The following is a 16,923-nucleotide window of genomic DNA, read 5'->3' as shown; positions in this document are numbered from 1 at the left end:
TCGCTATAACGTGCGATATCGCAAGTTTCACTGTACGAGGCAACGGTCGATGGATGAAGTTGTGTGTAACACACGGTGGCTGGTAACGAGTTTCTGACATGTAACGCGATGCGACGCACCGCAATTCCTTCAATGAGAATGTTCCGACGTGGCTGCAATATGAGCCCGTTGGAAACTGTGGAAGAGTCGCTTAGTTCACCAGATCCTTTTGGACAGAAACGCGAACGAATAGTTAATGCCAAGCACAGCTGCGCGTTCAAGGACATTACAGGTGATAAGTGACATATCGTGCTAGTCACTAGCGTTATACGCAATCAGTATTTCCGTTCCGATTATTTTATTACTATACTGTGCAGGAAATTGGCGACCCTTTCACATCCTTCCCGCTTTGTTTTATTTGCTGTTTTGACAGGGATAATACCGCTGGTTTAGAGCGTGAGCTCATACTGGGTACTGTGCTATAATATGTTGATAACTGTGTACCGTATAATACTGTATGCGCTGTCATATACTTTATGGGTGTACTTTCCATTCGGTTGCCCCACTACATATTCTTTCAGTCACTGCTGACGCCAGGCCCAGTGTTACTAACTAACTAACTAATGAATAGGAAAGGGCGTAGACAAATGCGGTAGTGTACGATACACTAAAACTCAGTATTATAACGAGCCTGGTGGAATGGCGACAAGCGCACAGCTTCGATTTATTTCCCTCACCCTGCGCTGCGCGGTTGTAGAACATTCTCCATCTGGGCCCAGAAATAGGACAGTCTATGCCTCGAAATATTGGCCGCTCTCGTTTCCTCACCTGTTCGCACGGATTTTTTAAAACCACGTTTGTCATGGGAAGATATGCGGAGGCCGACAGAGAGGTCGGTGGATTCTGTGCCACGGTGTCCATTCTAGCACGTGAACTCCTGGAAGCAGCGGATGTGCAATCGCAGCAAATGTATTTATTCGACAGCCTTGGCCGTCAGTACTCTTAAGTTTTCGTCCCAATTGGGCTCATAGTTTGTTTAGAAATCTGAAATCGAAAATTACGGGAATTACGAGTCTCGAAATGGTCACCAACTGCACGTCGCTGGTCAAGTACGGCGTCAAAAGTACATTGCATGCGGACAACAGTGGGTCTGGTCTTAAACTCTAAAACGAAATTGTCTACATGTCGGCTACGTGGCAATCAGGACCAGCAAGGCAGTTGGGAACATAGATCACTGTTGCTTGACGAATTGGGCTTTATTTCTCACCAGACGTCGCGCCGAGTTTTACCGCCGAGCCGTTTATCGCCACTAAAGGCGAATTCGGTTGGCGGCTACAGCCCCTGTCGAAGGGGCATCTCCCCGAAGATGCATTCGAGACATTCGTTCTACGGTGCACCAGAATAAATGCAGATGGGAAATGCAAAAGCTTTCTAACCTGCCCATTTATTTATTGATTTATTTTTTTACTTGTACCAAAGGGATTAGATATATTTCCTTCGAGATCATACTACGCAAGCAGCGGCACCGCACACAAAAGCACCTCATATTCCACAGAGCTGTGAAGTCTCACTTCTGTCTTTGAATCGAAGCAAGAACGTTTAATTTGTTATTTCTCACTTCTGCACTTCCCTGACTATATTACAACGAATATACATAGGAGACCTCTCTCTTGGAACACATTATGCGAATCTCTCATCGCGCAGAAACGCGCGACGTTTATGCGACTGTCGTCTGCTAGTTTTGCGACTTGGAGCGTTCCAGTGGGCGCGCGCTACGAATGAAGGAGTGAGAAGGGGGAAGTCACGAATGAAGGAGTGAGAAGGGTAAGTCGCTGGGGGGGGGGGGGGGGGGGGGGCTGTTTAATGGTTGTTTGAAACGCGGCACAAAGATCGCCGTGCTTTTATAGCTTCCAGCGAGCGCAACAAGCCTTGTTCTTGAACAGATGAGGACAAAATGGACAGTATTATCGCTGGTTATCGTATCTGGGCTTTGTTTTCAGCATCTAGCCATTCTTTTCCGAATTTTTTTATCGTCAGTTTATTCTGCACATTCGGAGCCTTGGAGGTTGCTATCACATGCCCACTTTTTTTTCCTGGAGCTGTGTATAACTCATTTGCGCAGTAGTCATTGTGTGGTCTCCAGGCTCCTATTGTAAACAAGATTGTACAATGTCAAGAGGTTCACAGATAGAATAGTAGCACCTTCTGAGTTTGAAAACTGGGAATACCTTTGTTACGGTCTGATTGCTCTCAGGGAAACCCGAAATGCAGTGCAATGCCCTACTGACGCCTCTCCGGCCTTGCAAATTTAGAACATTTTTGACAGTGCTCTCTCTCTCTCTCGCACACACACACACACACACACACACCAATCATCGCGTTTGTAGTGATACTCTTGCAGAAATGTCGTAGTCAGGGAAAGGTAACGGAATCTTTTTCGTTTCCGTTACCACCTCCGTTACTGGCCCTTATTTGTTTCTGTTTCAGTTTCGGTTACCACCATTGTTGCTTTCGTTTCCGTTTCGGTTTTCCGTACCGCCCCACCTCCAGCTTTTTGTTTTCCTTCTTCCTTTTCTTTCTTTCTTTCTTTTTAAAGAGCATTGAGACCGTGACAAAACTTAATCCCTCTACGTTCTGAAGTCTATTTTGAGGAATCCAGGGATACATGCATACAAGAGAGAACGTTTATTCAAAATACACATATAGGTACGTGAGGGGGGGGGATATGTTTATTGAGAAAAAAAAAAAAAAAAACAAGGTACGTGACTTCTGTGAACAGCTAATATGAACATGGTTTCCAGGTTACTCACGCTTGCAACTTCCAGGTCACCATAAGCGTATAAGTTTACTATAACTATAACTATGCTTCTTCTGTTTACTGTATAGTACTTACTTATGTGCTCCAGTTTGATAGTTCATTTTAGTTTTAGTTCTTCAGTTAATTTCAGTTTGCTTCATTGAGGTTTATTTCATAAATTTATCTACATGATATGATAAAGAATTGCAATAATTCGGGTGCTGCGGTACCCGAATTATTACCGTAAATTACTGTCGTTTCCGCTTCTGTTACAGTTTCTGTTACCTTTCCCTGGTGGTAGTATGTATCGTTTTCTTTTCTGTCTCTCTTTTTTCTTTTTTTTTTCTGCAAATATTTATTTCGAAGCACGGAATGCATACGTACTTGTGGATTCGGAAATGAGTATGCATTCTCGAGGTTTGTAGAAAAAGGTGAAATTCCACTGAAAAGTTTTTCCAAAATCGCACTTTGGCACAGTCCTCTAATTTTATCGAGCACAGCTTATAGATGTGCGCTTTCTAAGTAACAGAGGCTGTTCCAATTTGCAATTTGCAGCAGAAAATTATTCGGAAAGCTGTCGCTTTCCTCGTGAGGGAGATGCATCGCAGTCTCTTTTCTTTTAGGATTAGGCATTAGGATTGTCAAAATGGAAAAAGCTGTATGTGTGTGTGTGTGTGTCCGTGTATGAGATGGTGAAGCCTCACCGAGGAAGCGGTATAAGTGGACATGTAAAGGGGATATCGTAAATGTAAATGGAGGTAAATTATTTGAAATTGAAGTAGTTGAAGGTAATTAAGAGTAAGAGTAATTGAAGGCAATTAGAGGTAATTAAAGGCAATTAAAGCGAGAAAGTTGAGTTTAAAGCTAATGAATGTAAGATATACGTAATTAAGAGAAAGATTAAAGGAAATTAAACAGAGAGTGAAGGTAACCGCTCGTAATTAAATGTAATTAACGTCAATTAAACGGAATTGAGAGTAATTAAAGCAAGTAAGCGTAATTAAAGGGAATTAAACGAAGTTCAAGATTACCTCACGTAACCTGCGGTTACCTTAGGTAATTGCAGGGTAATTGAAAGTAATTGAGGCTAATTAAATGGACTTACATATAGTCATTGAAAGTGGATAACCGGAAGTAGACATGGACCGGAAAATGCGCCTAAAGCTAACGCATTTCTCGCATTTACCGCTAAATCGCCACTGAATTTGTTTATTCCGCGTTAGCGCCGCGAAGCAACTGCGGCCATGAGCAGCGCACAGACGTGGACACATGGAGAGAGGACAACAGGAAGGATTGGGGGGTTAGTATGCGTCCTGGGCCGACTTCAAGGGGAGCGCTGTGCCGCCATTCGTCCGGAAAGTCTGCTGGAAAACACACGGAAAACCTCAGACAGCACAGCGGGTGGTAGGATTCGAACTCACCACCTTACCCGCTCGGCCATATGCCGCTGGTAATCGCAATCTGTTTCCGCAAATGTGGGAGCGGTAGGCGCCCGAACGAAGGGTCTACGGCAGGGTCCTCAAGCTCGAGTTGAGCCACGGGCCGCGTTGATCTCAAGACCACATCATAGAGTGACACACAGAAAAGAAATGGCGGTACCTACCACAAAAGACCCGGATAAACCACAAAAAAACAAAAAACAAAAAAAAAAAAACAGGAGCTATGTCGTTATTGTGGAGCCAGTGTATGCAGGATTGCAGTGCCGTGTATGGCAAGAGGGAGTCTGGCCATTAATGGGTCATACCTATACCTGGAGCTCCACCCACTTTTTCAGCTTTCCGACCAATAGAGTCCTGAAATATGGGGCCCTATCAATCGACCTATCCTCACTATTGGTCCCCGTATCCAACATGGGGAGCGCCATTTTGGGTGGCAAGTGGATTGGATGGGATTGAAATGGAGACCGCTCACAATCTGCAAAACTAGTGGATTTTTGGTGAAGATTTGATGAACGCCACCTAGGGAGCGTAAGGTACATCGAGAATTATCGTCTGCTTCCGTCGTTGTACCGCTGCCGGCAGAACCACTTGCTGGGACACGTTCTGTCGTCGTTTTTTTAAACAAACTTACATGAATAGTTTGAATATAAAAGGTAAGAATGCTTATGTCTATGAAATCCCACAATTAAATATAAGATTGTACAGTACAGTGCCGTTTTTGCCACGATTTCGTTGTGATCGCTGTGTTCACTAGGCCTAACACAGGCGGCAAAATGAATTATTTCCGGTTATATATCGGTGGATGAGCGTAAGTTGAAACTGATTTCCGAGAAACGTATATGAGGATGTGCATTTGCAGCGTAAAATCAAAGCAGTCTGTAAAAAAAAAAAAAAATTGTCACGAAATCCTTGCTTCGCTATGTTCGTTTTCGTCGCCATTTTGGGTCGCACTATGGTGTCCTGGCGACCCCCTTGGTAAAAAACAAACCAATCAGAGGAGCGAAACTGTAATTGACAGGTAGAGCCTCTTTTTGTGACTCCTCCCAATGGCCAGACTCCCTTTTAATATACGGCTCTGCAGAACTCATTACTGAGAAGAAGAAGAAAAAAAAAAAGAAGAAAGAAACTCTCCAATTGACACACCCACAGAAATAAATAAGCTGCCTTTCGAATATCGGGTACTGAAAATATGAGGAACGATTGGAGGAAACTACGTACGGCCCTTGACAAACGATTATGACAATGTTCAGGAGCACTGAACTTACCATCTCCTATTTGCGCACACTATTGTTGGCTTTGCTTGCAGTTTCAAGTTTTGGGAAAAAGAAATGTAGAAAGAGAGAAAGAGCTATAGCTGACATTATTGACGATGGATCGCTTCGTGTTAAAAATTAAAATACGATCGATAGCCTTTGTACATAACTGTTCCGCCTCTATTTCTTTCTTTTTCTTTTAGTGCACGCGAAGACCCGATTGCTGTGTCCGTAACTAGGTGCTGTTCATGAGCCATCAAAACTGCTCGCGTGCGAGAATTCTGCCTAACATGGACAAGGGCAGCAGTACGCCGGGAAAGGCTAAAAACGATGCCTGGAAATCTGCCTAAAATGTCTAATTCTTTATTAAGTTTTTCAGAGAGGGGCCAACCTTCTTCTCCTTGGCGGGCCACCGAATAGGTCACCTATTTGTGGACCTAAAGTGGCTTTACGCGGGCCGCGTGTTTGAGACCTCTGGTATACGGCATTGAAAGACGGCAGCAGAGAAAAGGTCAGGGAGTGTCGATGGCGAGACTCAGACGCACACGTCTCCGATTGCCGGTCTATATACTTACGGGTCCCACTTACGAGATTTGCGGATCTGCTGCACGAAACAGCCTTCTGTCGCAAATGGCAAAGGTTGCTTTCGTAGCAATCTTTCGTCTATACTTCTGATATACGGGGCTTTTTTTTTTATAGCCTTTCCAGAATTTTTATAATAAAGATATGAGAGCTACCTGCAGATGCGGTTTTCACAGGTTGGTTATGCGGCAGGGCGAACGTCCTGTGGGAAAGAGCATGAAACTATACTGGACGACTAAATTACCAAAAATTCATTAATCTACGTTTTTAATTAGGTGTTTCCGGAGAAATGGGAGATATATAGTAGCTAGAATTGGAGCCAGACATTGTTTAAATACAGTCTCTCTCTTTTTTTTAATATCATGAAACTAGCGCGTACTTTGAGATATAGGTCGCCAAACCGAAACCGAAACCACGCGCATCTTGAGCGCAAAAAGAGTGAAAGGGCGTCCACGTCGGAGGGTCACGTGTTTTGTAGCGATCGAGCTGATTGGAATACTAAACTCTGATAGGTAAGACTGCTTTCCGGCCCAGATAAGTCGAAAGTGAGGCCGACAACGGCAAGCCCTATCACCACCACCACCACCAAGTCGAAAGTTATGTCGGTTCTGGGCACGAGAAGTGCGTATAGTTCTAGATTCGCCTCATTTGCAAGCCAAAGTTTTTTTTTCACAGAAGATTAAAATTAATTAATTAATTATAATAAAGATTAAAATTCCAAATTACGTGCTCGTTTCAGGATCTTTAAGAAAGAGGGCGGAGTAAAAGAATGATTGCCTTCCAATTCTGCTGTCTCCCATTTTTGCGAAAAAAGTCTAATTAAAAAGTTAATAAATTAATTTTAGGCATCTGAACTGAGAGCGCAAGATACACGGACAAAGAACGGAGAAACAGACAGGATGGGCGCTAACTTCCAACTAAGTTTATTGAAGAAAATGAGCAAAAAACCAGAAACCCCCTCACAGCACACGTGTCACCTTTCTGGGAGCACCGGTTCTGTCTGTATCGGAAAGATGTCTCATTACCAACTAGCCCAATCCTCGACCTTTCTCAAGTTAATTTTAGGCAATTAGTCGTCTAGTAGTTACATGCTGTTTCCCACAGAATGTCAGCCTGGCCGCGTAACCCGCTGCAGTAGTAGTGTATGGTGTTCTGGTCATGGGTGCATATTAAACGCTAACATTATCACATTCACATTTCATGTCATTATTCGCCCACATTATTATATGAAGGTGCATTACGGGCAAAATCTGCAAAACACAACAGATTCAGCCGACAGTACTGTCACTGGGCAGTTTATCTTTTGTTGTTGTTTGTGCCGCTGCATCGATCGTTCTTATTAATTATGAGCTGTACAGTATGAAGCTTTTGGCTTGCAAGTTCGTTAGCACCCAAGAAACTCTTACTGCACCATTAAACAGCCATTATTTTATTCATTGTAACACTTAGATGCGCTCCACAGAGCAACGCGATCAATAGTAAACAAGCTGAGCGCACTTCGGGATAATGACCCTCGAAACAAACTTTGCAGTGAACCTCACTTTCCATGTGTCGTGGTCATTATTGTAGTGATCATTTTCCCGTTTGTTATAGGATTTTCATATCGTATTGGGCCCATCCAACGCGTTGCTATGAGCCAGTGCCGTGTATTAAAAGATAGTCCTGCCATTAATGGGACCTGCCTATACCCGGAGCTCCACCCACTTTTGGAGCTCTCTGGCCAATCACAGGTCGAAATATTGTTCTCTACTGTTACATCCATCCAGTACTTACATTTCATCCTTGTTTACTGGGTGCCACCATTTTGGAGAAACTGGATGGATTTGAATTGAAACGGATACCACTGGTTGACAAACCAAAACGACGGATTTTGCGCCCACTTTTATCAACGCCATCTGTATGGAGAGAGGCATGTTGGGAAGGCTCAGAATTGCAGAAATGGTTGCTGGCAGAAGTGATTGGCCAGGAGAGCTGTACAACCGCTTCCCCGTAGCAGACGACTGACGTAACGTAAGTAGATCAAATAAAAAATGAGCAAAGATTTATGTATACATAAAATTCAATGACATGATGCAAAATCCTACGTATCAGGGGCGGATCACCTTCTTCACTAGGCCTAACGTTAACGACGAAACATCTCATTTTCGCGTAAATAATGATGGCGGAGCGAAAGTTGAAGCTGATTTTGCAGATGCATACGTGAGGATATACTATACCCATAGTATGAAATTAAGGTAGTCTGTGAAAATTTTTTGTCACGAAATCTCCGCTTCGCCGTTCCAAGCATCATCCTCCATTTTGGAGAAAATTTGGTGTCATGGCGGCCGCCATGACACCAAATTTTCTCCAAAATTGAGGATGTATATACATAGGATGTATATGTAGGATGTGTAGGATGTTTATACGTACATCCCACATGAAAAACGGCAACCAATGAAATGCGCCTAAGTTTGATTGACAGGTCGGGCCTCTTTTTTAGGCTCCTCCCAGCAGCGCCACCGCTGCTTCTGACATTTCGTGAACCACTTTGCTCCTCCGGTCGCTATGCTAGGCTTATTCTAGTTCACTATAGTTTTAGAGCTTCACCTCCTTGCCTTCCTGTCTCCATGTCGTTGCCTCATCGGAAGCAAGTAATTGTCGGCAACTGTTCACGTTGGTTGCAATACAAAGTGCAACCCACAGAGCCTGGCGTCGCTAATAGTCGCCAGCACAATAGATAAAGATACAAGTTGTCTTTCTTTAGCAACATACTTTATCGTACAGCGTTATCGATAGCGTTATCTACATCGTCTTGAATGGCCGTTGGACGTCTAGCACTAAATGTGGTAAACAGACCACACGTCAAGGCCTTAATGTCGTTCTGATTGATGTTCGCATCTTGTTCTGGAGGAATAAAAGCCGTTTTGATATGACGAAATTGGAGAACTACGCTCGAAGAGGGGAATAAACGGGAGCAAGTTGGGGAATTGACAACACAAGAGTCTTGTGTTGTCCGTCTGTGTGACATGCCGATTCTGACGTTATGCACCAATACTCTTGTTCTGTATGTATGTACGTACTATACTGGACGACTAAATTACCAAAAATTCATTGTAGCGATAAAGAACACACAATACGAAGAGGACAACACAAGAGTCTTGTGTTGTCCTCTTCGTATTGTGTGTTCGTCGGAAAGGGGAAAAAAAAAGGAGAAACACTGTCAAGGAGCCCGCGAAGAGGGAATCACACACGTAACATGAAAAATGGTTAGGAGCAACTGAGATTTGAACAAGAACCTTCGTGCAAGATACTGCACTTCTTCAAGTGCAGTCTCTTGCACGGAAGTCGTGTTCAAATAAATCTTAGTTGCTCCTAACCGTTTTCCATGTTACGTTATTGTGTGTTCCTCAGACTCAAGGAAATGTTACCTCTTTCTTGGACTAAATGTCTTAGCAATGCATCAGCTCCCCAAAAGGTCTAAAATTATTCCCCGTTCTTAGGTTTATTATCCAATTGTTTAGGGTTTCCATTGTCTGCTGGCGATATTGACCGGACGTCGGACGCAGTCGGACAGAAAATTATGTCGTCGCGACATGTTTTCTTCATCTGCTATCTGTAGTGCTGAGAGAGATAGCATAGGTTGAAAACATGTCTATCGTTTTGAATTATGGTTCCCTGGAATAAATGTCGACAGACAGATATCTCCGTAAGCTTAGAAAGATCACCGTTTGTCACTGGAAATACCTGAAGAATTACCCATAGTAACAGTGAAGGCGCCATCATCTGACGCTATACGAAAAATCTTTCACGTCGGATCGTGCACAATGTCGTGCTTTTTTACACATTTTGTGGTTATACCTATAGTACTTTGAGCAAAAAAAGCATAGGCGCATACTTCGCTGTATTGTGCAACATGTCTGTGTGTATAACATGTTTGGATGCTTTGTCAGGCTTCTGCCTTTATACCCAGTACCCGCATTTCTGTATTGTAGAAATTGAACAATAATAAATAAACACAGTCAAACTCCTTTACAACGAAACTCAGGGGACAGCAAAAAAAAAAAAAAAAAAATCGCAGTAAATGTATTTTCGTTAAAAAGGATGTCCATTATTGGACCTATAGGGCTCCAGCGGGACCGCAAAAAAATTTGCTGTAGTGGTATTTTCGTTAAAAAGGTGTTCGCTATAAAGGAGTTTGACTGTAAAAATATCATACCGCATAATCATAGTCAGGGGCGGCGCAACGTCCTGAACTCAGGGGGACCCCAGACCGCCGCCACCAATTAATTCCCGGGACCCAAAAAAGGAAAAGGGTTCATGGCATTTTATTCGCATGCGGCACCTGGGATAACACGTTGGCGCCTCACCTCCATGGGAATTTTGCACCCCCTTCACAAATTCAGGGGGTCTACAGCATAGCCCCTGTAACCCCCCTTCCCCCTTTCCGCCACCCCTGGTCATAGTATTGCACTTCGTTGCGAGCTCGACAGCAAGCATTACAAGCTCTTTGCATCACTGCCCAGACAGTCTCTTATCTCGTGCCAATTTTTAAAAATTTATTTATTTATTTTTTGTGGGCTATCTTTTCGCTTCCTGAATTTTCCGGACAATGATATCGTTGGGTGCGTGTAACCAATCACGTATAGTCAAAAGCAATTAGATGAGTGTCGAATATGACGCCGCTATTACTCATGCCGCGGAATAGTTTTCATTATTTCAGCATTGCGTATGCCAGGAAAAAGTTCCGACCACTCGACAGCGTTGTATACCAGGGTTTAGTGACTTCAAAAATGAATTTTATAGGTGACGACATATATATAAAAGAACAAGAGACAGGAATATAAGAAGAAGAAAAAAAAAAGATAGGAAAAAGAACGTAGTTATACTCGCGTTACATTTCAGGTGAATTCGCCAAATTGCCATACATGCGGAGAAGGAGGAATCACCGAATACGTCTTGCTTTTCTGTGATCTGGTCAGGTTAGAAACTTACGCACTGCGTAACGGTCCATTACACTCGAAGATATCGAAACTTTTCCGTTGAGCTAAAGCGGCGAACTCTCCGGTCCGTCGTCTTCCTTACGTACGCCTAACCTGACACGCGTTTACAGTCATGCAAATGATGTCGACTTCCTCGAAGAAAATATGTGTGCATATGTAATGTGATATGGGAAGTAATGCGATGATACACTGTGAACGTGTATATTGTCACGGTCCAAACGAACCGAGTGCATGGGTACAAGGACACGAAAGGCACGAGCAAGTTCAAACAAACTCCACTTTTGTCATAGTCATTTGTGTGCACGTTTTATACTTCTTTGCCAGTCGAGTCACGGTTCGACTTCCTCTGCCTCGTGAACGTGCCTCTCGGATCGTGTCTGGTGAGTCAGCGAACATGTTCAAACGCATTTCTTTTTTCTCTTCGCCTCTGACACGTTTGCATTTCCATGGCCCATTACTGCGGTATGTCGAGAAGTTAAAACTCATTCTCGTATCTCACTGTCCACGTGCCACGGATGTTCGGGGGCCACGCTTCCCCCACAGACGAGTGCTTGTTGTGTCCAGGCGCTTTCCTGTGCCTTGAAACAATGCGACTCACTGATAGAGCTCTGGATAAGGCTCGATACGGCACGGGTTTCTTCCAGTCTGTTGCCGAGGACTGCTCGCTGCAGAGTGCACTCAATGACTTCGTTGTCACTGGAGTAGAACTCCTATCGATGCTCCTTCCTTGGAGTCCGTCCTTTGGCATCCGCCAGTGCTCTCGGTGTCGTGGAGGCTTCTGCGTTGTCCTGACTCGAGTTTCTCGGGTTTATCGTACGAGAGCTTCACTAGGAGCCCGTATTCAGAACTTCTGTTCTGGTCTTCAGCATCATTTCTGCTGGACGACGACGTCTTGCGACTAGCTGTCTCGGTCCTCTTGGCCCAAGTTCTCCGCATCTACTGGATTTGGAGTTGTGCAGTCTTGGACACATTTGCATCGATGACTTGGTGCCCGCTATAACAGTCTTTCTCATCTCGACTTTTTGATCCTCGTCGCTTTCCAAGTGTTTCACCTATGTGGATCAAGAACATGGGTTTGCCCGGCGTTAGGACTAAGTCCGGTGCAGATCTGACGATCTACTACAAGAGCAGGGTTTTGCTAGACGTGGATATTCCTTCGAACATCGTGAGTTACATGACCCCTTAGCAATTATTTCTCTACGTTTGCGCTGCGGAAATTGCATGAGTGCTGCATGAGTACCGACCCGCATCACTGCATTTCAACGTCGACTCCGCACAAGTTCGTGGAAGTGTCGTTCTGCTTCGTAATTACGGAACATCTCGGTGCTATTAAGCAAATCCTTTCGTTATGAGGGCCGCGTTCCACCGGGTTTTATTGCGTCCGTTGAGCTCGGGCCAAGTCAGCTGCGGTCTCATTATTTCTTGCGGTATATGGAGGGCACGGCTGACATTTATGCTGGGCGAGTTGGGATATATTGTCACGCAGTGTGTCTTCATTTGCATACTCGGCTGATCGACCAGCCAATGCTAAATGCTAACGCGGAATATCGTGGTGTAAGACATACTGAGCGGAATAAGGAGTTTGGGATGGAGTCTCGACGCCGTGTGTACTTTGTACTTGAGGTATCTTTTTTTTCTTTTTTCTTGTGTATACGGACGCAGAGACGCTGAAAAGTTCCACCGCATGAAAGACAGAGGTCAATACCCGGATCCTTTTGGGAATGATCCATTGTGAGTCTTGATTGATTGATTGAGATATAAAAAATAGTGGGCCTTTTAGTCGGAGATGTTTGCGTTCAGCTAAGTATGTTCCGAGGATACTCTATTATTAACGGCTGGATTTCTTTGAACTATACCGCTAAGCTTGGAAGTTAAATTATACGTAGTCGTAGAGGTGTCCGACCCAGCTGCAATTTTGCAAAATATATACAATAATAAAATTGCAAATTTGAAAACGGGGAAAAAAACAAATAAGAAGGAACGCGGGGATGCAGAGTAATCAATAAATGGACACACAACACAATTTTGCTTCTTGCTCGTTGGTTCCTGTAATTCGAGGTAATTATCAGTGATCAGTAGGGTTCCGGTATTTTTGGCATATTGGGAGGGTGTTATTAGGAGTTTATTATTTCCCGAGAATTCGGTGCTTTTCGTCGTTTATTTTTACAAACGAGTTAAATTTCTTCTACGAAAGGACACATATAAGAAGAATGAGAAGCTGTATTGCAAAATCTCTTACTGTTATGCGGCAGAACACGCAGAAAACATCTGCATCACCATCACCTGGCGTCACGAACACCTCGAAATCTTGATTCAGTATTTCTTGACGTCACAAGGCAGCGCTAGCAGCCCTTTCATGAAGACAATTTGTACGTCATGATAAACAGAACAGTAAAAAAAAAACAAACAAAAAAACAAAAACAGGACGTTCTCCAAGTAGATCCGGGAAATTGATGAAATGACATCAAAATGCATCATATCGAATATAGACTCACGGAATGGGGTACCATGTTCCATATTCAGTGAGCCTATTGTCAAGGTGCCTCTAGAGCTAGACAATGATGGAGTAGTCGATTCGTGTCAAGGGAGCCAACCATTCCGTGTTGCTGAGGGGGGGGGGGGGGGGCACCTGTCAACAAGAGGAAACCGATCCCGTGAATCAGTCACATGTTTTCTTGCTGATCTCACGTCATCTGAAGCCACTAAAGCGGATTTTTTCGGACAAATCCGGATTGCTTTAATATCAGCCTTTTTCGGATTTTTTCGGATAAATCCGAAAACACGGAGCCGTATAGTTATCAGTAATTTTTAGTAAATGTCAGTATGAGTAGCTTGTCCAATGTCCGCATACAAACAACAAGAAATTGCTTCAGCAATGCAGAACGTCGGGCGAAATGACGATAACCTATGAAGATTTTAGCAGACGAACATTTAGCAGACGACGTAAGGACCCGCGTCCTTCTGTGCCGTCTGCCAAAATGGCTTTCACTGTTGCGCATTTTGGGCGTCGTCGCAGCTCTGGAATTGTGGAAGAAACCTCTGGAAGTTACCATATCGTACCTTCCATGCTTTGCATAGCTGTATTACATAGATCCCAGACAAGGAATTCGCAATTTCCCCTTGATGGGAAAGCGTCCTGAGGTGTAATCTGGCGTCGCGGGAGGTCCCGTCGCTATGTATACGTCCGTTGAATTGTTTCACGCATGATGGCCTTTGGACATTTGTTTTTCCCGGGATACCAAGGCCTAAAGGGATCGCTTACCTTCTCGAGATAAAGATGTCCATTATGTGCAGTCAACTGGAGCAAGCCAATTGCCTCAATGATGTTTCAACTGGTGTTCATTTTTATTCATCTGGGAACAGACGACGTGCCCTTGACAACATAGCAGAGGCCCGAAGAAAGGGTGGTTTGCCATGCTCTCTCTTGTAGCATGATGGCATTATACAGTGTACTAAGGCTGCTTATTTATTTATTTATTTATTAAAAATAAATGGTATCGAAATTATCCTAGTTCGCAGACATTACCTTCAGTTTGCAGTATATTGAACTGAATGTAATGACTGCGTACGTGGACGATTTCGATGGCATTTATTTTTTAATTACACCGATTCACATCGTGAACATGACGTATTGGAAATCGCGCACAGAGAACCATAGCCCCCCTCGGGAAGTCTACCTAGCTGACACTCAAGATGAACCTTTCGAGACATATCCTAAGAAGCGCGTACGTGCTTCATGCGATGCGGGTGATCATGAAAATCCTGTAAAAATTCTCACAACGCCACAACACGGAATTCCCGACACCCTGCCCAACCTCTGTGTAAGGGGGTCCCCGGCCCCCTCCGGCAGATTGAAAACTCTCCGCACTAAACCCCTCCCCAGTCTTGCTTTCGTTGCGAGTGAGTTTCCATTTTTAGCAGACGCGACATGCAACTTGCTAATCACTAACTGTTTTCCGGTCTTCCGAGGGAAATTACCAGAGTGGAGCACATATCGTCCTCCAGGCGCTTCTAAGTGTGCCAACAAGTACAGCAAACAAAACTGCTGATACAGTATAACGCGAACAAATTGCACGACTGTCTATCGCTTGCACCATCTAAACGGTCATTGAGGGCGGCTACTCAAGAGGCTGTTTGTGTCCTGCACACCAACACAGGAAATGATGCTATAGAGAGGCCAGGATAGTGAGTCATATGGGCTATCCATGTTGTCCCCTATTGCACCCTCATCTGGGAGTCGAAGGTTATGGTAGATTTCCCGCAACGGCGTTTTTTTATGTAAACTGGGATGAGTCTCATTCATCACTAGTGGTGGTTACGGGGGTCCAAACTTTTCAGTCAACCAAGCAATAGACAAAACAAAGAAAGATTAAAGTCACTGAAAAGGTTAGCCAGCTGTAGGACTCGAACCCACATGGGTTCGAGTCCTACAGCTGGCTAACCTTTTCAGTGACTTTAATCTTTCATCGTTAATTTCTTAGGCAACTTGAGGCCTCGTATGTGATTGTCCCTTCTATGTTGTTCCAGCCTCAGAACATCAGTTCTCTCATGACAAAACAAAGACCACTGAGACGGGTCTGTGTCGTGTGCAGGCAGATGTGATGACGTGGGGATACAAATTAAATACCAGAAGAAAACAAATGACCTCGATAGATAATAGGGATGGCTACATCGGCTGGAAACGCAAAAGGCACTAGAGCCCACCGCATGTGAAAGTAGAAGGATTTATACAACGTCCCTGGACTAGTTTAAACTAGTATAGCACCTTGCAGCTACAGTTTGCAGCTACCAACACCTTACAGCAACCGTGCGATGATGGTGAGCAGGGCGAAGTTGTGAACACACCGCGACATGTTGACACGTCGACAGACTGACTGACTGACTGACCAGGACATCCTCTCTTCCTTTTCAGAAATGCGAGGGCGGGCAGTGTCCAGAGTATCGCAAATTTAGCGTGGATCCTCAGATAACTTCTTTCGAAGTGTTGCAGAATCTACTCGCCAAGGCATTCGACATCAAAGGGTCAGTATCTTTGTGGCTGTCGATAGGGGCTGGCTATGCCTGTCTGGCTACGACAGGTTACATTGTGGCATATACGCGCATAGCGAATTCACAGAAAAATGTGAAACACGTGAATCAGCTTCTACAGTCGATGAAGGCTGTGTCTCGCGGGTGATAAGGATACTGATTGACCCGTTTTGCGTGAGTCAGCATGTGGATAAAACAACTGCATGCAAGGTTCACGTCTCCAGACCAGACCTCTAAAGAGGAACAAAAAAATCAGAAAGAGAATGATGCAGCACATAGCTGGAAGAGCATAAGTGTATACTTTCGTAATGGTTTTCACGTGCACACTACTAAAGGCACACATGCTGTTGCGTCAGCCAACAGACAATTGCACATTTTCTCATTAGCAATTAACCTGCCGACGACCACACGCGGGAGCAGAAGATCTCAACCTTCCCAAGCAGCACAGAATCTTGGCCCAATATTTGCTAGATGTTGGCAATACTGGGCCAATATTGGCCATGTATTCCCAAGATTTTCCCACTATGGCCTGGTTATTGGGTATAATGGCCCAGTACGCAAAACATTCTACCAATATTGGCTAGATACGGGTCATATTGGCCCAATATTTCCAAGACTCTTTCAATATTGGTTATGTATTGGGAATAATGGCCATTGCTGAATATCTGAAGAAAAAAAAAAGAGAAACTTGTTAAGTTATAATTGGGTGTTTACGTCGCGAGACAACTGAGATCATGAGCGACGCCAGAGCGGTCGGTCTGTGGATTGCTTTTGCCCACCTGAGGGTTCTTTAACGTGCGATGAAAGCTCATCACACGGCACCCCGTATTTAACGTCCCTCGCGGAAGACGGCGTGTCTAAGCAAC

At 44.2% G+C, this 16,923-nt stretch overlaps 1 protein-coding gene across 3 annotated transcripts in view; it reads left to right on the top strand.

Annotated features, from left to right (window-relative positions):
• LOC135399135 (TBC1 domain family member 25-like) overlaps positions 1 to 16,923 on the top strand; it is a 30,388-nt gene that overhangs the window by 4,065 nt on the left and 9,400 nt on the right. For 2 of the 3 annotated variants that reach the window (XM_064630857.1, XM_064630855.1), the window contains exons 1-2: positions 11,662 to 12,194; positions 15,942 to 16,051. In XM_064630857.1, the coding sequence (XP_064486927.1) occupies positions 12,084 to 12,194; positions 15,942 to 16,051 (221 nt within the window). In that variant the 5' untranslated portion in view covers positions 11,662 to 12,083. Of the gene's footprint in view, positions 1 to 11,661; positions 12,195 to 15,941; positions 16,052 to 16,923 lie in introns of those variants that run through there. The other variant, XM_064630856.1, reaches the window with a different exon arrangement.

Source organism: Ornithodoros turicata, chromosome 6 (assembly GCF_037126465.1).
Source record: "Ornithodoros turicata isolate Travis chromosome 6, ASM3712646v1, whole genome shotgun sequence".
Lineage (NCBI taxonomy): Eukaryota > Metazoa > Arthropoda > Arachnida > Ixodida > Argasidae > Ornithodoros > Ornithodoros turicata.
Note: the sequence above shows the minus strand (reverse complement) of the source record. Positions and strands in the feature narration are given on the sequence as shown.